This window comes from Ylistrum balloti, unplaced genomic scaffold, assembly GCF_031769215.1.
Source record: "Ylistrum balloti isolate Yb309-2 unplaced genomic scaffold, AGI_CSIRO_Ybal_v1 Utg371830, whole genome shotgun sequence".
In the NCBI taxonomy this organism is placed as follows: Eukaryota; Metazoa; Mollusca; class Bivalvia; order Pectinida; family Pectinidae; genus Ylistrum; species Ylistrum balloti.
The window spans coordinates 560,991-585,410 of NW_026782909.1; the positions used below are offsets into that span (position 1 = coordinate 560,991).

Consider the following 24,420-nt stretch of genomic DNA (forward strand, 5'->3'; position numbering starts at 1 on the left):
TAACTAAGAAACATGGCTTATCTGTAGAAATAATGTGCACCACGAACACAAATAACTATAATGATATTATTTTGAAAATGTCAACATCAAAATGTTCTTTCCAGTGTAATGACGGTTTTACGTAATATCTCTAATCTTTGGACAAGCTAACTCAGGTGTCTCTGCAACATCACCAGAAACAGATATGCAGTCGCCAGGTATTGCATTTCCGAAGTACCCACCTTTCATTTCAGGAGAGAGATTTTGAGTTTGTATTCGGGAGTGGGATACTGGTCGGTCCTACGCTGAATAGTGTATTGAATAAGCCGTGTTGTATGAATAATGCTTTGTTGCAATTCATCGACTTAACGTAGTTATCGAGATATGACGCTTAAAAGGTCCGAAACTGATGCGCCCAGAATCGAATACTGGCACATAAAATGCCCGATTTATGTAGTTATATCAACTGTCCGCTGTCTTTTAGAATTTCAAACCCATCTATCCCAAATTACATTGAATCTGTGTGACTGAAAAAAAATATTGCACTCTAAATAACAATTATTTTAACAAAAGACATACGTGAATCTTTACCTGCAGTTTTGACAGTTGTTCGTCTGTTGTTTCCGTTTCGGTAGGCGTCCTTGACATTTTTACCGGAAGTAGTGTGCTAGTGAGTGATAGAAGAGTTCGGAGGCATTACAAATTGTTATCGAAACATCGACTCGCAATTAAAACAAAATGCTTATTGATGTTAAATTCTCTTAGTCGGATTGGCTTTTTTCAATTTGAAATATACTTTGCTGATATGGTTTTTATTTTTTTCCGCAAAATGATACTCGCTACTAACTCTACTTTAGTACACAAGATTTAGAGGCGGGAAAATTTGAATTGATTGGCGGTAAAGAGGGTCGGAAGACCTTATAAAATTACGGCTGACATTTCAATTCAAACGAAGATACACATTGTATTAATACTTGCAGGCAGTTGAGGCGCCTATATCCATACTTGCTTACATCGTAATATTTAAACCTTTCAGCACAGATCAATGTTACGAACTGTTATTGACATATCTACATACGTTTCAGGAATGTGAAAATTTACCAAAATTATACAGAGGCATCCGGACACTGATTTGACGGATTTTTTTTTTTTTTTACACGTTTCACTGTAGCATATGTTTTTTGTTGATATCATACGATTAACCGTTTAAGGAAATTTATTTATTTATGTTGCAGCATAACTAAAATCTAGAACTGGAAAGTGAATTTAACGGTCAGTCATGTTTTATCACCAAGGAATATTGCAGAAACATGGAAAATTTGGGATTGTTTGGTAGGTATTGCTTTAAATGTGACCACCTGTAACTGTTAATCATTTATTCAACTGACGGACAAGAACAAATGATAATAATGAACTGGTTATATTCACATGTTCTACATATCTGGAGAAATTATTCGTGTGTAGCTTATACTTTCTTGAAGCAATTCATATATATATACTATCATCTAAACCCAGAGCCGACTGTCAAATTGTAAATGGGTTGGCACTATCTGGATTCTTTAAGAATTTGCTGAAGTACAATAATTTGGGAATTTGATTCTTAGATTCAAAAATCTGTAGATTTTGCCATTGGGAGTGGGATCATCACTTATCCTCAAGTCCTGAAGGAGAAAAAGACTTGATAAAAACAGAGAAATTCCTAACTTGTGACATTCTCTAAAACCTGGCATGTGTGAATCTGATTTTTGAAAGCAGTCTAAAAGCAGGACTTACATGACCATTGGTAAATACGTAGCTTAGATATGGAGATACTATAAACAAAAATCTCGATGTTAAGGTAACATCAAGAGGAACTTAATGGAATATGAGGTTCTAAAAGAACAGAGAATGAAGGATCGGATGAAATCAATAAGGAAACTTAATATGTTGTGAGTGACTAAATTGGGTGCGCTATATTTAAGAGACTAGACCCAGCACTGTTGTCATTGATTCCTGTGGACTAAACTGAATGATGTTACAATGACAACATTGTTAGATAAAAACATTAATTCTACTTGACTAAAATTTTATGCACTAAATATTGAGAATTTTTTTTTTATTCCACAGGCTTGCTGCTACTAGGATTGAGCATTTAAAAAGAAGAGAGCTCAGTGAAGTTAACCTTCAAACGACCTGGTTTGTTTTCCTAACTTATTGAATTTGAAATGGATGTTACTATTTTGGTTTATGCAGTTTCTGGTTATATGCCCATTTTTAGTTAATATTTTTCTGTCTTTATCACTATATAAAATCTTCCAAACAGAAATATATTGATATTTTTTGCCTAAATATTGAAAATTACTATCAAATCAATTATTGGATTATTTTTTTTATTGATAAATGGTTCTAAAAGCTTGTGCATTTTTTGTCATATGATATATTCATAATATTCAGGTGTTTATAATATTAGGTGATAATTTAATGTAATACTAGCTTATATCACTGCCTGGTAAGCATATAATCTTGTGGGATCACTGAAGAACACTTAATATAGAAATCCATAGTTTAATGGTAAGAAGAAAAAGTTCCTTGGCAGTTCAAAATTTTTTTTAATTCCTCTTGAACTTCTTAAACTACAGTTAAATTTTAAATAAGATTGATACCTTCTTTGTAATACTACATTGTCTGCTTTCTAATTTTAGTGATGATATTATTGACCACATAATGGTACGGTTACATGCAACGACTCCAGGAAAAAAGAAAACACGCTTTTCATTGTATTTATCATCACAACTTATGTATGGTGTCACTCGGGTACTGAAGAGACAAAGCGAATTCCTTTTCAGTAGGTTGAATGACATGTTTAATTCTTACTGGTATTTTATGTGATTGTTTTCTTGATTTTGCCTTTATTAATTACGACTTAGTAATCATGAAAGTCAAAATAAATTTCACTAACTTCCAAAGGAAAAATTTACCATGATTTTTTATTCAGAAGGAACAGTATCAATGACTGCGGTAATGACATTTTTATGCCTAAATTTTGCTCTGCTTAGGTGATGTCTCCACTTTCTTCAATCGTGTTAGGATGGCCTTTGTCACTGACGTTGAAGGTGAAATAGATCTCAAAGGAATCTTGAGGTTTGTCCATGAAAATTAAACTTTGAAAAAGATTTATTTGTTTTTTATTTGAAAACTAGTTGTTTAGGTTGCCTATTCAATTAACAGGGTAATTGACATTGGAATTTCTTCAATAAAGTTCAGATGCCAATACATGAATTGAAATACCCTAAACTATGCTTAGATATGTGTACTAGGATGCTGAAATTTAGATGAAGGCAGGTTTTCAGGTGTATAATTGCACAGTTAGATCTTCAAAGGCTGCAATGACAATATGGATCTGAAGATTATTATTTTTTAAATGACATGTATGTCTTTTTTTATATATATATTTACTCGTTTGAAGTCAGATCAACAGAAAAATCTATAAGGAATACAATGAGAGACAATGCTGTATGTAAAGAAATATCAGAACATTGTGATATCAGTTTTATATTGAGATATTTATATAACTACATAAAATTATAAGCGTTTAGTTACTAACTTGGCCGTTGAAGTGAGGAAAATCATGCATTTCCAAGAGGCCATTCAATTTCCTTTATCTGTGGATGTTTAACAGGTGTGAGATGGTGACCATTCCTGATCTTGCAAACTTTGACTCTCCAGGCCGGCCTGGCTTTGATCCAGCATTTGGTTCGATGAGGATGAAGTCATCTGAGACTAAAATTACTTACCCAGAGCTGGTAAACTGAAATTTTATCATGTTCAAGAAATTAAAACAACAGCAACAAAGTGCATATTATTAAAAGAATGCATTCAATGCACCCTTTTTAACCATGGTATAGTGAATCTACTTCAATCTTTAACATGAATTAAGAATACTAGAATAACTTCATGATGACTTATGACTTTCATGCAATCTGATGATAAGAAATTGTTATTTACAAAAATTCTCATTTGAGCCTCCTATCTCATATTTTATCAGGAAATGTGGAAAGTAAATTCTAGTATCATTCCTGGATCTCCGTACCTCAGTCCTGTCCCAAAGAAACGAGGATCTTCATCAGTCTCTAAAGACGATAGTCACATGATACAACCTGGTAATAGTCTTTGACATATCAAAGGAGAGATATCACTTAAGCTTGGTTCTTTACTTAGTTATCATTAAAGACAGACCTTGACACATTCACCATACAACATAGTTGAGATGTTTATTCATTATGAACAGTATGTTGGAAAAACTAAAACATTTTTCAATCATGTGAAAGTTAATGGTGTAATGATAGGTTGGCTTATCAATGTATAGCAATAGCTTTGCTTTCGATAACAATAGATTGATAGTATATTTTCAAAACAATAACTATTGCTGAAAGTTAGTGGTGTAACGATAGGCCAGACGTATTCTTGATAGCAATAGATTGATAGCATAATATGTTTAACTATCAATTATTAATGCTAGGTTTTCTTTTACTAAACATACATGCTACTTGAAAGCAAGATTTTTGACTAGGACCAGGCATATCCTGCATTGATCTATGAAAGCTTCTTTGGGACATCAATCAGGGATAGCACTGAATACAAGAAGAGCACAATTTTGAATCACCTATGTGGAAATACTCACTCTAGAATGTAACTTAATGAGATTTTATATCTTAAATAAATGTTGTGTCGTTATTGTTTCCACTTTGATCTTGTTGAACCTACAAAATATATGTTTAAAAGAGGTGGTGACTTTTGAACTCCTCATCCATGTTTTAGATTCATCCTTGAAATGACCCAGTTGAATAAACAACATGTCACAAATATGTACTAATATCTTAAAAATCATTCCCAATAAAAAGGCACAAGCAAGGCTATGGAAACATAAATTAATGACAAAATCACTCAAAACCAATCACACAGAAAACTCTTGTTTATTATATAACATAGACATCATCATTTGGTAATTAGCTATGTTATCCTACCTTTACTAGGCCTACATATATATATATGTCTTTTTTGATACGACTCTGCCAAAAAACAATGTATGAAGTGTGTCAAAATTACTGTCAAAACAAAATAATTCACCTTTTAAAACCTTCAAAAAGTTAAGATAAAGAGGAAATTAATACTGACTTTATTGTAAAAAAGACTTACATGAAAATAATATTGAAATTATTGCATTATACAGTTGTAGCATGAGTTTCACCACAGATATCACAGAATAATATGTTTATATACAAAATAAATAAAATAAGAATATAACAAAGTGTAACTAATATCAAATACTTGATTGTATAAAAATATTAGTAGTTTTTTCAGCTATAACATTTGTTGAGAATTCTGACACATTTAATTGGTTCGTGATCTTTCTTTATTTTTAGATTAGAATAACATCTTTTAAAGGAAAAAAAGAGATATTGTAATAGTACTATGGCAATAGTTACTGGACAATCACAACAATTTAACAATAGTAATTTTACTATCACATTACCAGTCTGTCAACCGATTCCTATATTTTCCTATATTTTTCAGGAAATTTGTCGCCGATGAATGTAGAGATCGTAAATAGTTCTTTGATACTGCTTATAGCTTCTTTATTTTAGAGAATTCTTAAGTCTTTAACAGCATCACCAGCCACCAGAAAATGATTCAGTGCATCTCTTTATCACCTGTATGGGCACCTTACAAGGCAGTACAACAGGATATTGGCCTTTTAGGTGCTCATTCAAATGATGATGATGATAATGATGATAAGCTATGCAGAAGCTCTCTGCCTGGATTGTGATGCTGTTGAAGTGAATGGTTACTTTAAGGTAGTTTTTAATTATTGATTAATATAGAAGCAGTAAGTGAAGGTAAGGTTAATATAAATGCCTTTGAATGAAACAATTTTCGCTTAGAGAACTTGTATATATTTTGCTTGAAAACTAGCAAAAAACCCTCCTATGTTTGTTGAAAAACTATTCCTATATTCCTCCTATATTTTGAAGAAGATTTGCTTGACAACCTGCATAACTTTTTTCATCTTTTTTCTTTTCTTTTCACCATTTGTGAAAGTGATTCTGTACCAAATTCACATCTTTTTTTCTCCCCCATAGAAGTAGGAAGTCCACATACAGTTTCCAGTAGGGAAGAAATCACTATTCAAGAAGAGGAAATAAAAATTCCAGACATAGAGGTAAGCTGCATTCTGTGTTTTGCAACTTAAACAGAGGTTAGTCACCTTGGTGACTACTTATTATAGATCATTACTACTTTTTAACAATCATACTGTTCTGTGATGTATATTAAATAAAAACAAAAATTGTAGGGTGAAAGGGAAGAGATTTTTTCTTTCTTTTTCTTTTTTCTTTTCTTTAATTAAGCATAGATTAGAAAGGTTGAAAATCTTTCAGTTACTAATTTCTGGGTACAGTGAAACCCCTTGATATCAAGTTCCATTTGTCAGGGGAAAATGTGATAATATACGGAACGTGAGGTTAGCAGTTGACACAGGTTTTTTTTTTTTTTTTTCAGAAGTTTAAACCTGGAAGTTAATTTTCTGATGTGCCAAATTGATTTGTTTTTCTAACAGAAATTGTTTGAAGACAAGAAATTTGTGATTTGATTTATTTTTCCAATAAGAACCATGGTTTTCCTTAGCTTTTGTTTGTTTATCCTATGAAATATCTAAACTGTTGTAAATTATCGTGAACAATCATATTTCATATTCACATTTTACACATGGTCAAATTCATATATGACACTACAGTGTCATCAGCTGCTGTTTTGTTGCATGATTTATTCAACCATTATTGTATAGGCTTCATAATAGGAAATCTTCACAAAGTTGATAGATATATATATATACACTGTGTATCTCTCCAACTTAAAATGTGTTATGAGAATCACTACTCGAGCACTGCCAACAAAAATAGCTTACTGAGAGTGAACTGTTTACCTTTGAAACACCACATTTCATCAGTCATTACATTAGTGGATATTTTTATGTATATAGCCAATTAAATGTCTTGAAACTTTGCAAAGGGAAAACCCCATTTTCAGAACATTTTATTGTCGTCTGACCAGTACTCTTGATAATTTAGGTAATAATGTTTGAAGAAAGATTAAAATTACAATGGTCTGATATTATGACCAGTTGGATTATCAATCTTAATTCCATATGATACACTATTTACTCTGAAAAAATCATTCGAGAAAAATTATTATAATATCAAAAAAGACATAGCGCCCCCTGAGAAACTTTTCAGGGCATGCGTGTTATTTTTCTATGTTCAATTAGGTCTAATCAAGACTTCATTTCAAATAGGTAATTTTAGCTTCTTATGCTTTGCATCAGAAATGTATTCTCCTAAATTTAAAGTTGGCAACATTCATAATGATGACATTGACATGCTGTACAGAGTTTGGTGTCCTTTGGATCATTGTAAAAAGAAACAAAACAAACACCATGATTTATCGTAAAATATGATTCATGGTTGATCATTTTCTGACAAGGCTTTTGGAAAAACAATATTTTTTATTTTTGAAATTGATGCACCGGCTCATTTTCAAGAAGTTTCAGCAGCAATAACTGAACATGGTACAACGCCCACACCAACATTGGTTGCAATGTGAAAAGTTCCAAGTGCCATAGGGATTTAAACCCATTTTAACATTTGTAATGCATTAGCCAATTGAAAAAAACAACACACTAGACTTCCTTCAACCTAGCTAGAATTTACAGATAACTGGGACAATCTATTGTTTGGGAGTCACAAGTTGTGAAATGTTGGCCAGTAGGGCAGAGATGTTGTTTACATAACACATGAAGGTGTAACATGACCCTGCAAGCATGAATCCATAATTCATGTCCTCACTTACCTATGATTTACCTATGTTGTTTGGGGTGTTTTTTTGTGATAGTCATCAAAATGTGATATTAAGTGTTACCTATATGAAAATAAGTGATATTATTGGATGTTGGATAACATAGAACAGATAGGGGGAAAAAAATCAGTGTTTTAAGAAAATGTAATATTTACCAGATTAACAGATGAGACATTAAGTGGGTTCCAATGTATTACTGAAGACTGGTAATTTTGGCATATTGTACACACACTCATCCATTGAAAGGCCGAAGGCTGTGATAGTACAGTGAAACCTCACCTAACGACCACCTCAAAATTACGACCACCCCGCTATTACGGGTTTTTTTCCACTATATATCTTTGTATTGGTCGCTTCAGTATTACGACCACCCCGCTATTCCGTATTACGACCACTTCCTACAGTCCCAACGACCACTTATTAACGATAATTGACCTCACCATTACTACCATGGCCTGACCAGTGATTAAAGTTTACCTGGTGGGCAGTGAACCGCGGACATGTGGGTCGTTCACGACCATTATTTTCGTCACGGGTTACCGACCCTGTCACCAGGTGGCGTGAAACGAAGTAAACATCATTATCGGATTAACTTGGCCTACCCGTCCGAAACCGCGTGCTAGACACATTTTAATAGCGATCCGTTGTTTGTTAATTATATATTGATAGATCGGTAGGTTTATAAACACCTTAGAAGCCCTGCATACCCAAAAGTGAATTATGTAGTCGTTTCGGCCGATATTCCTTGGCTTGCACGCGCACACGTTGTCGAGGGTTTTTAACTGTTTTTCTAGTAATGTTTCACTCTCGATATCGTTTGAACAATAAAAAAAACGTATATGTGTTCCAATTTTTTTACGACACATTTCTCTGTCACAAAACTCCGATGAACTTTATCAAGCAATGACGAAACCACGGAAACGAAACGAGCTATCGCGATCGGTAAAAAGGACGTATGAAAGAGGAGGCTGTCCAGATCCGTAGCTCTTCGCAATATTGTGCTCCGGACTCTTTTTTTTAAGTAAAAAGAAAGATGTGTTGTACTGAGTGATACACTGAGAAAGATAATGTGTTTGCGAATTTAAGTGAAAAATGAAGCGTTGAAAGACTTTATAATGACTTCATTAAAGTTGTTGCAAATACTGAGTAAATGTGTTCGTAAATTTATGTGAAATAGTTGCAAAATTAACGTTAAATTCCAATTTAAAATAGATTGTTTCCTTTTATTCAATGTTTACAATAGTAAATATACATGTTTATTATGATATAAACTAAGGAATATATACATAATTATTCTTCTGTCAATTCAGCAATTTTGTCTTTTTTACATGCATTTCATAAAATTCAACATTTTAGTTTATTATTATTAGTTATTATTGTTGAATAATATACATGTACATTACTTAATGATATATATACTCTTTATTTTAAACAGAGTTACGGTTCTTTGTGGTTAAATCTGATCCACCTCACTATTAAGACCACCTCGCTATTAAGACCACTTTTGTCCAGTCCCCAAAGTGGTCTTAATAGCGAGGTTTCACTGTAGGCATAAAATCTGTTAAATAAATAAGGTACAATTTTGTATATTGTTCTGATATCAAATGGGGAAGTCATGGTTACAATATATATCTGTATACATTTTTTTTCTAGGTGCCTGGAGAGAAGGACTTACCCACATTTGATGGAAAGGAATTGGACATGATTCTTGAGGCGCCACCAGATCCAAACATCAACTGGATGGATGTTCTTTCCCCATTGGTACCAGAACCACCCAAGGATGCATCTGTTGAGCAGATGGCTCAGGACCAGTATGTACCATGTGTATACAATAAAATCTTAACTGCCATATACATGCACAGGAGTATGGCACAGAATCCTAATCCTATATTTTACTAAAAGAAGATACACTTTCCTGGTTAGGAATTTGTGTTCCAGTAAAATGTAGCAACTTGTATGATAAAATTTCTCTACCACATGCAGTTTTAAGTTTCAGTTAATATGATGGAGGGAAGTTGCACACATAATGGAATTAAATATAGTTTTAAAAGAAGTTTTATGACTTCAGGGTAACTTTATCACCAAGAGAGAAAACACCTATCTCTAGACCAGACGGAGACGTACCTCAGAGAAGAGATGCAGCTCTTTCTCCTGGGATGACACCTATTCCTAAGATGACACCAGTTCATGCCCAAAGGATGGCAAGTTTTTCAACATATTTGTTTGGGTTTCTCCTCCTCCTCCTCCTCCTCCTGTATAGAATGATTATCAGAATTAGTCTCCTATAATCGATATGATTACTTTTCACTTGATTACCAATTAAGGAATACACTCATATTCATGTAAGGTATACACTCATATTCATGTATCATATCTGTATGGCTTGTACATAGTTTTACATGCTCTGTCACTCAGCTGATAGATACATCAAAATTGGCTCAGTTGGTAAAGCTGTGGGTCACGTAGGTGACCTGGTTAGATTCTTTAAGCACTTGACAGCAATGCATTTTCCTGTTCTGTTACACATGTAACAGTTTGAACTATGTAGTTTTGATTTTATAGATATTTATATTAAATGCATCATTCATGATTTTTAATAATTAAGGAATCAGAATGCAATCATGTTTGTTATTCATAAATTATTTCTATATTTCTATATTCTTATATATCATATTGTCTACTGTTCAAGGACACTCTTTAACCAGTTGTGTTTAACATATCAGCAAACTTCTTTCACACTGTATACAGAGACCTAGTCTGACCATGCAGCTGACCCCTGTCACTCCCAGTCCTGTTCGTAGACGACGAAGGCAACATCTTTGTATTGACCGCAATACACAAATATCTAAGGATCAATTGAGGAATAACATGAAGACAGGGACTAACACCTGTCTCCCTTTGGTATGTCTGAATTACTGGTTCAAAATCCAGGTCCCCTCCTTCTGCTACTATGTAGTGGATTTTTTTAACCATTGGGATGGAGTTGCATGGGGTTCATTTAACCATAATGGGGAACTTTAGTTATATAAGCTTCACTATTTCATACTACACCTGGGACTTCTGTGTGTTGCTGACATTTTGGAACAGAAATATATTGAATTCATTCTGTATATCATGTTACAGCATGGTGAAGGTACAGTTTGAGATTGATAGAGAAAATTATAGTCCATTACATTGTGAAGGTAAAACTTGAAAATCAGATTGATAAAGAATATCATAGTTCATTACATGAATTCTGTGACTTTGAGGTTTTCCTTAAACTGCGAAAATTGGAAACCGTCAATAAAAAATGTGATGGAGATTCTTATACAGTAAAAGGTTTATAACAACATTTCATTTTTTGTTACCATGGCAACGTAGCCAAAAAATTTTTCTTTCCAGACTACAACTTCAAAACCGTTCCACTCACCGTTCCCCCCCACCTACCCACCCAACCCACCATGGTATATGGAAGCTGCTTTATAGTTTGTTTTCAATTGCTGTTTCTTCACTAATTTCTTTATCAGTTTGCTCAATACATAATAAAATTAAAAAAAAAAAAAATTAAAAAGATGCAGAAATATACACCCACCCTACTCACCTCTAAATTTCGGCAGGTCAGACCTATGTCTTCTTATTTGTGCATTTATATGATTGATCAGGGCAGTTAGATAAAAAGATTTGAAAACAAAAGTTAATTAATATGAAAATAGTGAAATGCTTCAGTTTACCATGGTCAGGGGATTTGTGGAATGAAAAGTATTGCTCAAATGAATGAAGGAATTGAAATATAACAGATTTGCAGGACTGCAATAACATTTTTACATGATTTGGAAGAAGATAATTTAATAAAAATCAAAATGTGAAAATTGATATAATGATATCATGTTTCAGGTTTTGCCGGATCCAAGAAATTCCACAGTGAAAGATTTGTTCAGTAGACCTGGTAAAAAAGGTACAGAGCTCCTCATAACAAGTTGAAGTAACATCAAAATGTTTTATGTTTTACTGGTCCTAAGGTAATCACTGGACACATGGTAACAGTAAAGCTGTTGTTTCAGTTTTGTAGAATTCTGAAAGGCGAATGTTGCAGTATATGCTGAAATTTTTCTGTTATCTTGTCCAGATGACTCAATGTTCAGTATGTTTAATTATGGTCACTAATCACAGGTTTTTATATAAAGAGCTTGACTGTCTTCAGCCCTTTCAGTGTTTTTCTTTTTTATTCTCAACTTGGTCAGATGCATCATAGAAAGGTGTACAATGGGATTTTTTTTTCAAAAATAGTGGTTGCCATGAAATCCTGTGCTTAAAGGAATCCTCCGAAACTTGTGAACCAATTGCTATTTGAACTGTACAGAAAAATGGAGGCATCCATATTAGGTAGATGTGCATGCATTTTTTTTTCCCAAAATGTGGTTGCTATGGTAACCTGGTCCTTGTAGACATGTTCATGGGTAATAGGACACATCACTACTGATCCTTTCAGAATATCAACTAGACTTTCGTCTAAACAGCATAGTGTCTCCCTAATGTAGTGAGGTAATCAACAGTTACCACAGGGAGACCTACTTCAAAATTATTCTGACTGTTTACTAATAAAAAGATACCAGATATAAAATTTTGTGAAAGCTTGCAATCTGACGTACATGTATTAGGTGTTAATATACCATTGCCATGGCAACACAATGAAGGTTTGTAATTGGTCAAAATTTATATCATTTGTTCGTCTGAAAACTGATACGTTGGGAAATGACAAATACTGTGGTTCACTAATGGGTAGGTGATGTACTTGTGCATGGAAGGTTTAATATTTTGAGGAAGACAAGGCCGAGTTGTTAGGTGTTGGTGGCTGAGTGGAGAGTAGTAGTCCTGGTGACTGATGAAGTCATAACACCACTACTATAAAGATATTGTTGAAATATCTTTAACATCTGTGACAATGCAGTATATATCCATTTATCTAAATCAATTTTATATCAAAATAACATCTTTTTGATACAAATTAACAACTGTAACTATTACTTATCTCATCTAAAATATTGCAGAGGAACAGTCTGGATTGGCAAGGATTTCTGTCGATGTACATGTATCTGTTAAAAGTATAACTTTCATAACGTGCAATTGCAATTTCTTTAAAAAAATTCCATTCCATTGACTTGTGAATTGTTCCCATTTCACGATAATTGCTAATTAAAGACTAATACTCTTTCATCTTTCTACTAAATTATGTTTTTCATTTTATTCATTATAGTTGACTCTAACACAAGTTTATAAAACAACATTTCAATAAAATCATTGACTCCTTCTAAAGGCAGTAGACAAGAGAATAAAGTCAAAAGCATGTACTCTGAAGGGTTTATGAATGTCCTTATGTTACTGACATGCTGAATGGGGACAAAACAGCATGCATATATTTACCTTATTCTTATTAGGATATTTAATTGACTCTCTTTCTTTCTTAGCTTTGAATCACCCTTCCATTTTGCCTTTGTGGAAGAGCAACACTAAGTATGGTATATCGGAGACAGACTCTGACCGTGGCATTCCTGTATGGAGCGTCCCTGACTTACATCTACCTGAGGAAGGCAAGTTATGCAGGATATAGAACTTAGTAAAGACTGTCGTTATGATATAAAGCTTCAATATTAAAATCACAATTTGTCTAATTGTATTGTAACCCTAGTAAAATACTCAGTTGCTTCTAACCAGCTTAAGTAGACTATATTTGTTTATGTAGGGGCAGTATTGAGAAAATGAAATAATGATGAGGGGAATAAATATAATTTTACAGTCATATCCAGCACAGTTTGATAAAATCACCCTTTACAGATGCTTAAGGAAATGTTAGGGTAGAGTTGTCCGTCCATGCAAACACACGTCATAAACTTTTATCTATTTAGAGATCACTTCTATCAGGTTTCAATCAATCTTTCTTTGACATCAGTTTGATTCAACAATTTTTAGAGGAGCAATTGCCCTTTGTTTTTGTTTTTTTTTCAGCTGTTTATTCTTGTCTATAGAACTTATGTTTAATATATAAGCCAGCTTCTCTGAAAGTTGGTAGGCTTGATAACTATGATGTGGAGTTGTTTCTCTTTTGAAACTTTTTTCGATTCATCAGTTTTTGGAGGAGTTATTGCCCTTTGTATTTTCAGCATTTTAGTCTTGTCTGGAAATAAATCTCTCAGTTTTAACAATTTAGAAATTGCAATAATAACATGACATCAAATAGTGGTTTGCTGAAAGTTAATTTGATTAAGAAATGCTTGTTATTGCTCCTCATTTTCTTCCAGTATTTCTACACTTTTATATTTGTATTCATTTTGTACAATAAGGTATATCTCCTTGTTGTTGTATGGGCGTACAATATTACACCTCATGGTCCTTTTGTTTATTCCAGTAGAACCACGTTCAAGAAAAAGACTCAGGATTTCAACATTACCAACAGAAAAACTTGCATCACCATCTCGAAATGTTGAAAAGGACATAACCATAGTAATTCTTTCATTCTAACATTCAAGTCTTGAAATAAGAAATAAATACCTTTTGAAACTTGAAATCTGCTGACAGTTATTATCATTTTACTTCTAAAAGAAGGTTTTTTAGTAAGTGATATGAATTAGAATGGGAAGGGTGATCAAACATTATTCACCTTAAGTTACAAAGCAAACATCAAGTTTGTGTTAAAGCTTAATTGAGGATATCTTAATAATAATGCCTTGTGTTTTCCTGTTTTTTTTGGACAAGGAACCAATAACAGACCAAGAGGTGGCACTAGATATGCCATCGATAGAGATGGTACGCGACCCCTCCATATCCATGGAGACTCCTCGTCATGGAGATGTGACCCCCGCCTCCCTGCACCGCAGTCGCAGCTTGGTATCAGATGTTGACAAGAGTAAGGACAGCTTTACTGAAGAGCCCAGTGCAAAGAGGAGGAGGTAAACACTGTCAGCTTGAGGTCAAGTCTACATTTACCTAAAGATTGTATCCTCTAGTATGCCCTGATAAAGTGCTGTCTTCCATCTATACTCAGGTTATGTTTGAAGTTAAGAGACCCAGCACTGATCATTTTCCAATGCTTTACTGCCCTTCTTTTGTGTGGGAAACCATAGGAGTCTGATATATAGTATTCTAAGTGCAGTCTTAATTACTATTTATTTGTGAAGCCTGGAAAACATTTCTCAATCTACATACGCAAATGACTTAAAAATCAGTTTAACTATTTTGATGGCTGTACCATCAACAATGTTTATAAACATAAGGTTGCTCTTAAAGTTACCTGCAATATCCATTTCTACATATCAGATAGTATGCATCATATTCAAGATAGAATTAGTGTTAATGGCTTAAAGTTTTCTTCCAAATATGAACAATTCCTTGTTGAGTTTCATAATCAAAAGTCAGATTTTGGTCCAATTCATTGTGGATATTGTCTCCTGCTCTAATGATTGAAGCTCTGTTGTTGTAAGACGAATCATTCTGCATTATCTGTAGACAACAGGTTTTACCACATAATTTACTGTTTGGAAGATTGGTCACATATACACTATATCAAATATTGAGTCCTTCTTGTCAATGATGTCAATCTAGATGTTAGATCATTTATAACAACCTGTTGTTTCATATTACACAAATGTCCTGTATCCCTTTCTAGTATAAAATGCACCAGCTTCATATCAATTCTATATTTAAGTTGATAGAATGTCAAAATAATTCAGAATTGTTTGATCAGTTGAGCGTACGACTAGTAAAGAAGTGGTCCCTGATTTGATTCCTTTAGCTGGTTGAGGCATTGAACCTTTATTATTATGACCTTTGTTATTTTTAAAGGTCGTCCTTAACTTTGGAATGAAAAGGTCGTGAAAATTTAAAGATATTCACAAGATCTTAAACACTTAATAAGATTTATTATACCAAACTGTAGGTAATTACTCTTACATGAATAAATTGTTGTGGTTGTTGGTCAGAGCTAGAAGATGGAAGGTACTCGGTCCTGGGTCAAGGAACAAAAGTCACACTGAATTATTTTGGGACAGGTTTAGAGATTTACTGTGTCTAAATTAGTCAAAACATGCTTTCTGTTTCCAATGAAAATTTCAAAAGTTCCACCAATTTTTTAGGTTAATTTACAAGGCTACATGTAATCATTCATTGTTTGCAGATCATCAATAAAGACAAGGTCAAAAGGTGGCACCTCCAGTGAAGATGATGTTGCTGACGTTACAGCTCGGGCACTGTCAGAAGTGAGTATCCCAACTACAGAAGATGTCAGTCTCGCAGGCAATCTGTCTGTAGTACAAGAGGAGGAGATCCATATCAGTCACATTCAGGATATACGACCAACAGAGGCAGAACCTCAGCCTACACCTAGCCGTGACCTCCTCATCAGGTCAGTAGGTTATCTCCCTTTGGATGACTCAGAATTATCACATTAATATTAGATATTTCAATTTTTATACAATAACAGTTATTACACAAATGACAGTAGAATTTCTTTTATACTGCTTAATCCTCAACAGAACCATTGGTCGGCTTGATGGACAGGAGACACCAACTATCTTTCAGCATATTTGTCCACCACTTACTTCCTCACGACATATGGCTGCAAAAATGTTCTCCACTTTACTGGGTAAGAAAGACCTTTTCTTGTTAGTACACCAGATGCTCTCATAATAATGCTACATATGTAGAAAATGAAATATAAATTTATAAACTTAATTTATAGGTACAAAGCTAAAACAGAATAGATACTGAAGTAATCCCAAAGCAAAATTAATTCATTGACATTGAACTAATTTCACTTTAATTTCCACTTCAGTGTTTATTTATGTAAATCAGATGTATCCCAGCTAAAAAGTTCTTGTTTATCTTACAGATTTGTGTGCTGAAAACAAGTTGGAAGTGGAACAACCTCATCCATATGGTGATATCTACATTTCTAAGGGAGATAACTGGTAGCACCACAATGTATTTACTTGTGTTTGGAATTTAGTTACACTGTAGTGTAGGCACACAGAACCATGAACGCCTTTGTATTGAAACAGTTCTTATACAGATATATTTAAGAAGCAGTATGGTGTCTGATTCCTTGACTTGACTTCGCCTTTTTTAAATAATGATTTAATTTTGAGGATATTTCAGATCATGAAATGAAAGTTTAACTGCAATTCAAATGCAAATAATAAAATCCACAGTGAATTGGTTCAATGTCATAATGAAATTTTGCATGTACAAACACACATATTGACAATTCAGAAATTTTCAACAAGTTCAAAAATGCTTTCGATAGCAAGTTTTATTCTATTGACATTTGAAGTTTAGACATTTTTGCAGTAGTTTGAGAAAATAGCCTTCTAATGAGTATCATAATGTTATTAGAGTTAGGTATAGCTTCACATATACCTGTGCAATTAACTGTAGGGATCACTATAGTATTTTATTCTTGTTTCTTTATGAAAGTTATTATCAATTCATTTCTGAAAGTTAAAGCTAAAGTTATTGTTTATTTATTTCTAAATGTTATCAGTATCAATTATCTGTGAAAATGAAAGCTGAAGGTATTGTTTATTTATTTGTAAATGTTATCAGTATCAATTATCTATAAAAATGAAAGCTGAAGGTATTGTTTATTTATTTGTAAATGTTATCAGTATCAATTATCTGTAAAAATGAAAGCTGAAGGTATTATTTATTTATTTCCAAATGCTATCAGTATCAATTATCCTTAAAAGTGAAAGCTGAAGGTATTGTTTATTTATTTCTAAATGTTATCAGTATCAATTATCTGTAAAAATGAAAGCTGAAGGTATTGTTTATTTATTTGTATAAGTTATCATTATTGATTCATCTGTTAAAGTGGAAGCTAAAGTATTTTATAGTTTATTTATGAAAGTTTTAAATTTGTTGATGTTTGAGTGTTTTAATTGTTAAAAGTTACTATTATTTCTCAATCTATGAAAATAATTGTTTTAATAGTAAAGATATGTTTTTTTAAAAAAGTTTCAAATTTCTTAATCGCAAGAAGAGATAAAATTGATACAGTATATTGTATGGTGATGTTAATTTAGATGACTAGTGGGAAAAAATTCAGTAAGTAATTCCAAATTCTTGACACATTAGAATTTGTGAAGAAATACATAAGTATTAAGAGTCTTTATGTTTTCATGTTCAGCAATCAAAATTCAGTATAAAAGTCAAATTGTGGTGAAATCTCACTGCACATCAGACATGTAAGATTATTATTCCGTCTCAGAGCTTACATACGAGTCTTTGATATTTTTACCCCCATCCAACAAAGTTGGTTTGTACACTTGTTACCTTAATCCCTTGCCAAAGTTTGAATAACGGTGAATTCTGTGCATATTTAATAAGGCTGCTGTGACCTGATTGGCTGATTTCTTAATCACTCTCGCATGCTGCTTTCTGCATGATATCCTTTGAAGGACTGATAAGATTTTGAAGAAACTTGGTTGGTACACTTGTTGCTTTAAGTTTCGATTACTGGCAAAGTCTGCACATACCGGTATTTAATGAGGCTGTTGGTTACTTGATTGGCTGATTTCTTTAAGCATTTTATGGGAAATCTGTCTGCACATTATCTTATGAAAGAATGATAAAATTTTTAGGAAATTTGCTTTGTAGACTTATTACCTTAAGTCCTTGTTCAGGTTCAAATATCAGCAATATTTAATGAGACTGCTGTGACCTGATTGGCTGATATCTTTCAGCACTGGCACTCTTAACTAAATGCTTTCTGCATGTTATCTTTTGAGGGATCAGATGAATTATGATGAAACTTGCTTAGTAGACTTGTTACTTTAATCCCTTGTTCAAGTTTGATTATTGACAAATTCTGTGCATATTTAATCAGGTTGATAGCTTTTCCAGTAATCCATGTTGCTCAATTCAAATGTATATATTTTACAAATAAACAAGGCAGCGTATCTTGATGACTATGCCCTTGTTACATACTGTTTACATGTTTGTTTATTTTTTATCTAATATGTTATATGATTGTTTTAACCAAGGGAATGAATCATGATACATAAATATGAGGTATTTTTTACACAGTTTTCTGTTCTGCATTAGGTTGATATTGCTATTATTATTTTGGTTATGATTGAAATGTATTTTTTAACTTTTCAGAGAATTATTGTTAACTTTCATCCATATGATAAATATGATATGTGTTTTGACTGTGCTACAAGATTTACATATACTTATCATATCTTGCCCTTGTTTAATTGCCTGTGTCCAAGAATAGTTATATATTTTTATATCTAATTTTGTATTGCATCCATCTTTCATTTTATGATTTTGTGCTCAGCAATTGTAATGTTTATCACGTTTTTTTTCTGGTTATCCAGTCATCAACAGTTTTTGCTTTTGTTTTTTATTTTGTTTTTTTCTGGCTTTGACTTCATCAACAACTATTTGTTAATTGTCCATAGTCGTTTTTTTCTAGTTTTGTCTCGAGTATCAGTTACATTTAAATAAATTTTAAAATGTTGTATAATATAGTATCTATGTACTTTTCTGGTTTTAAATTCAGTTACTTATATTTTCTGTTTTATTTACACTTACATATTATTCTTGTCCTTTAACTGGTTTTTGCGTTCAGCAACAGCTGTATTCAAATTTGTTCTATTTATATACCTACATGTAGATTTTATCTAGTGATTTTCTGGTTTTCCGTTTAACAACACAACTATTCCTTTGTATTCCAATTTATCTTGCTCTCTGTTTTGTTTTGTTTTTGTGTTTTTTTCCATATTAGAATTTAATAAGTGAAATATAATATATATATATAACAGGCACAAAAAGGTATGAAAACTAAAAAGGGCTATTCCAGTAAAAAATAAATGTACACCTAGCCATGTCTGTAATTCCTTTGAAATTGTTAATCTAATTGTGTAAGGATGATATCCATAAAGAAAAAAGTATTTGGATGGGACAGATCTTTGATGGATTAGCCCCATTATAAGGAAGGATAAAATTAGTAACAACATGTATATTGAGAGAGAATATTGATCATGATTGTTTGAAAATTGAAATACATGCATGTCCTATTAACTTCAGGCATATGGAAATTTGGCTGTAAAAGAAAGAAATGGTATGAGATTATAGCAAAGTGTATGTCAAGTTGATTTTATCATTGCTGGTTTGTCTTTATGATTTTTTAATCAAGTGTCAGTGTATTACTTAATTTCAAAATGTGCTTCAACTATGATTTTCTATAGATATATGATTGATCTTCTAATCACGTGTGAAGCTTGTTTCATCTTTACTTAAACAAATTAATCTATGGTTTACAATTTAAAAAGTGATATATTAGCCAAAACTGGATCATGCAAAATAAGAATGAGAGAAAAAAATTGACATCAGATAAGTGCCATGTTATGAAATACAAAAATACAAGAACAGTTGCTAATTGTGTGAATACAAATGTTAAAATAATTTTCTTACACTTTTCAATGTGTTTGAAATATGACTGAAAATTGCATATGATATTTGTTTATAGCATGGACAGTAAAATGTGAAAAATTTACTCTTTGTTTTGTACAGGTACATCATACAGAAACATTTCCAGTAGTACAAATTAGTTTAGCAATGAGGATTAGCATAGTTTTTTTTTTTTCTATTTTTTTCACATTTGCATAAATATTCTGTTCTTGTCAGATCCAAGTGGGGTCAGGTTTTTATTAAATTGTTGTTAAAGTTTGTGATATTAATTTTTTTGTTACTTGTGTTAAGCTTTTTTTAGAAAAAAAAATTCAACAAAAAGCATGTTAGATACATGCAGATGTCATCATTAAACTTCATCATGTGTAAAAGTTCTAATCAGAAATGTGGTTAACTCCCCTCTTTTGATGCTACCAGGTCAGTTATTAGTAGTATGCTTTAGTCCCCTGCAGGTGAAACTGCAGGGGATTGTAGTGTTTGTCTTTGTCCGTCCATTTACACCTTTTCTTGTGTATACTGACAATGTAACTAGAATGATTAAATTTACCCTTAAAGGTCAGACACAATGCTGGGCATCCTTCCTGACAAGACACAGGTTTTTGGAGGGAAGACTTTCAATTGTTAAAATGAGACACCTGTTCATTGCTATCAAGGTCCATATTGCTTAGAAAATTTAATAACAGCAGGGGACGAGTGTTGCATGCAACACTAACTGTAAGCTTGCTTATTCCATGTTCCACTCAAACAAAAAGACTCTTTTTCCAGTTATACACAAAGCTGCTCATGGCTGAAAAAGAATTATGGCAATTTTTCATAACATTTTCTTATACCGGAAAAAGTTGTTTTAAGGTTTCATAATAATGATCTCTCTGACTTTTCCTTTTATGCATGTGAGTCAAAGTCACTTGCTTGAACTTTGATAAATCCCCAGCCAGTTGCAAGATAAGTATCAATAATGTAAGACTGTATTGAGAATCACTTTTGAGAATCTAAGACTGTAATGAGAATCCAGGACTTTTGGTTCATAAGAACACATAGCAAAGTAAACAAAGGATTAGAAGTACGGTAAGTTCTAGAAATAGACTGTTACAATTTTTGGTTCCTCAGGAAACTCTTGTCATACATCAGAATTCTAGCTACCAAAAACTTAAACCATGAGTTTGCAAACTTGTGTAAACAAGGGACCAAAGCAAATGTGGCTGTTTGATTTCAGTGAATTAAGAAATAACTTTAACATTTAATAGTCCTCAATATTTTTAATCTGTTTATCAAATAAAACTAATAAAAACATATCTTATTTTACAACAAATGTATCATACACATTCTGTTAAATAAAGACATTACCTGGTTTTGATTACCCAAACAACAATATTGACCCTCTTATCAAATAAATATTTAGAAAATTATACAATAAATTACTTTCTATAAGTCAGAAGTTGACTGAAAAAAGAAGATTAGCACAAATGGAATGGCATTTACGAACAATCAACATTATCACACACTTCCTAAAATTGGGTATATATGCATTAAAAACACTTTATACATGAACACATTTACCAATCAAGTACCATGTTTATCCTTAAATAAGCCCCCTCTCCAAGTAATAGATTTGTATAGGTGAGGGGTTATTGTGAACCTGAGCTTACTAATTTTAGAACTGATGATGACAAAGGAGGCTTATTTGTAAATAAATATGATAACTTTGATAATAAATAATGCACATATCTTTACTCATGCCAGTTGCAATCATTATAGTTAAGCTCATGAAACTCCAGACTGTACATGTCAGTAGCAACAGTTTCAAACTTCATGTTGATGTCTGAAGTCTGACTACAATCATCTACACAGAGGCAATAAACACTACGAGATCATGGACTTACATCATTTACTACTCCACAAAACACATGTGTCCTACAATATCCCTGCTATTTCGGTCAATATTTACATCACTATTCTAACCATCATATTTACTCTAGTCAACAAATGTTTTACTATAGACCTATATATAATGTTAACATCACACTCCAGTCCAGTCATCCCACCACAGCTACTGTAAGTCACTTATAATTCATGCAAGATTTATTTTCCTGTTAACATGCGAGAGCCAATTGTCAATTCAACTCCCTTGCAATTATTACTTGTACAGAAGTAATATGTCATTCACAAATTTCAAAGTTATAGATCATAGTTCCCAAAACCATGTATTCGTCAGATGAGGTAAGTTTTTTGCGAAATCAAAGTCATTTACAGCACTTAGTTTTTGAAATTGGGAAATATATAAACATTTTTCCAAATTGGTCAGATAGAACAAATATTAACAAAAGTTTCCGAAAAAATGAAATAGATTAGAAAAAGTGCAACCAGCGTTCACTGTGTTTGGGTTTATTTCCTGAGTGAGGCAGCAATCTGGCCCTTAAGTGGTAGACAAACGAAGAGTGTACAAGTTCATGTTACTTTTTTTTTTTTAATCAAATGTATTTTAAGAAATACACATATTTTTAACAAAATAATAAACCAGCTTTGCTCAGAGTCAACTTTAAAATTAAAACAAGTTGAATTAAATCAGACCATCAATACTTTACAACTCCCTTTCCTCTTGTCAAACAAAAATTAACAAAATCTAGGAATAAAGAGTTATCAGAAAATATTGTGTCTACAGACATAAGCAGCAGGGGCATAACTGCTATAAAAAGATTCCCTGATAAAAATTTTATGTCTGAAAGGTAAAAATGAAGTGACTCGCTTTTGAGGGCGATTACTTTTGAGATATTTTTCAGAAGATGCTATATGTTCTGAGCAAAAGAATTAAAAAAAAAAAGTGACCAATGTTCGGTTTACCATTTACTATCTACTGAACAGGGATGTATAATAGAAACTGCATCCTATGTTCCTGGTTTGGAAGACATTTTCATAAACACAAAAAAGGTTTACGTATCATAAGTGCACAAAAAACTCTTTGTTTACCATGCCATAAACAATGTCTTTATCACTGTTATGGAAAACCCTGTGGACAGCCCATGTATAGTCTCATCTATGCCATTTGTATTCCTGGAAATGCTTCTTTGTAATAAATGCCCATGTAAATTAACACAAGAGATCCGAGAAGGATCTTGCTACCCACCATTGTTTGATCTTAATTTGTCCTTTAAAAGTTTTATCTGTTCCCTTCTTTACACTTCTCTTTTCCTTTTTTGCCCTTAATGATACAAAATCTGTACACCCTTTTTCAGAAATAGTGAAAATAAACTTAAAATGCAAAATTCCAATATTGACTGACTGCCATTTTGTTTTCTGATCAGTCAAAAAATCAAGCGTGCACAACTAGGGACTAAGGGGTAATACATGTGAAATTTGTGGGAAATCTGTTTGGCATTTCTCTAGAAATAGCCATAGCAAATTGGTGAAATCCAAGATGGAATACTGATGGTCATTTTGATTTTCTGATCAGTCCCAAAATCAAAGGCCACAACATGGGGCCAAGGGGAACCTACATATGAAATTTGAAATAAAACCATCCAATACTTCTCAAAAAATAGTGATAACAAATTGTCATTGTTGAATCCAAGATTGCCTCCTGTCATCCTTTTTTTTCCCTGATCAGCCTTAAATCATACAGACATAACTAGGGACCAACGGGAAACTAAATTTAAAAATTTGAGAAAGATTCATCCAGTACTTCCCAAGAAATAGCAATAACAATAATTGTTTGTGGACCAAGGGCACAAGGTGATTTGAATAGACCACCATTATCAGATGGTGGACTAATAAAAGTGAATCCTGGCATCAAATGCATTTACATTTCTAGAACAAAGTATCTTAAGAAACGATGAAATGTAAGTAATACCACCCATAGCTGACATCTTTTTAAATGACAGTATAAGATTTTAACATCAATCAAAAAATATTCTTTGACTAACAAAAAAAAAATCAAATAATTTTACCAACAGATGGTAAATCCATCATAGACAAAAAGTTTCATGGAAAGTGCATGTTTACATAAAAACACCAATACAAAACACACAGCAAATAATAAACATAATATATATATATATATCTATATTGAATAAGTATAAATAAAGGAAAATCATCCTAAACACAAATTCA

General features: G+C 32.6%; 2 protein-coding genes across 2 annotated transcripts; both read left to right on the top strand.

Moving 5' to 3' along the window:
• Positions 1-1,836: 1,836 nt before the first annotated feature.
• LOC132563708 (meiotic recombination protein REC8 homolog) lies at positions 1,837-9,768 on the top strand. The gene is made up of 8 exons (XM_060228460.1): positions 1,837-1,907; positions 2,086-2,154; positions 2,661-2,803; positions 3,015-3,099; positions 3,638-3,761; positions 4,004-4,118; positions 6,099-6,178; positions 9,523-9,768. Exons 1-8 carry the CDS (start codon positions 1,837-1,839, stop codon positions 9,766-9,768), a joined length of 933 nt encoding a protein of 310 aa, XP_060084443.1.
• Positions 9,769-10,010: 242 nt separating this feature from the next.
• LOC132563719 (uncharacterized) lies at positions 10,011-16,812 on the top strand. Its single transcript, XM_060228473.1, has 9 exons — positions 10,011-10,070; positions 10,618-10,770; positions 11,743-11,803; positions 13,314-13,436; positions 14,252-14,346; positions 14,599-14,792; positions 16,016-16,243; positions 16,374-16,483; positions 16,730-16,812. Exons 1-9 carry the CDS (start codon positions 10,026-10,028, stop codon positions 16,810-16,812), a joined length of 1,092 nt encoding a protein of 363 aa, XP_060084456.1. The 5' UTR covers positions 10,011-10,025.
• The last annotated feature ends 7,608 nt before the right edge of the window (positions 16,813-24,420 follow it).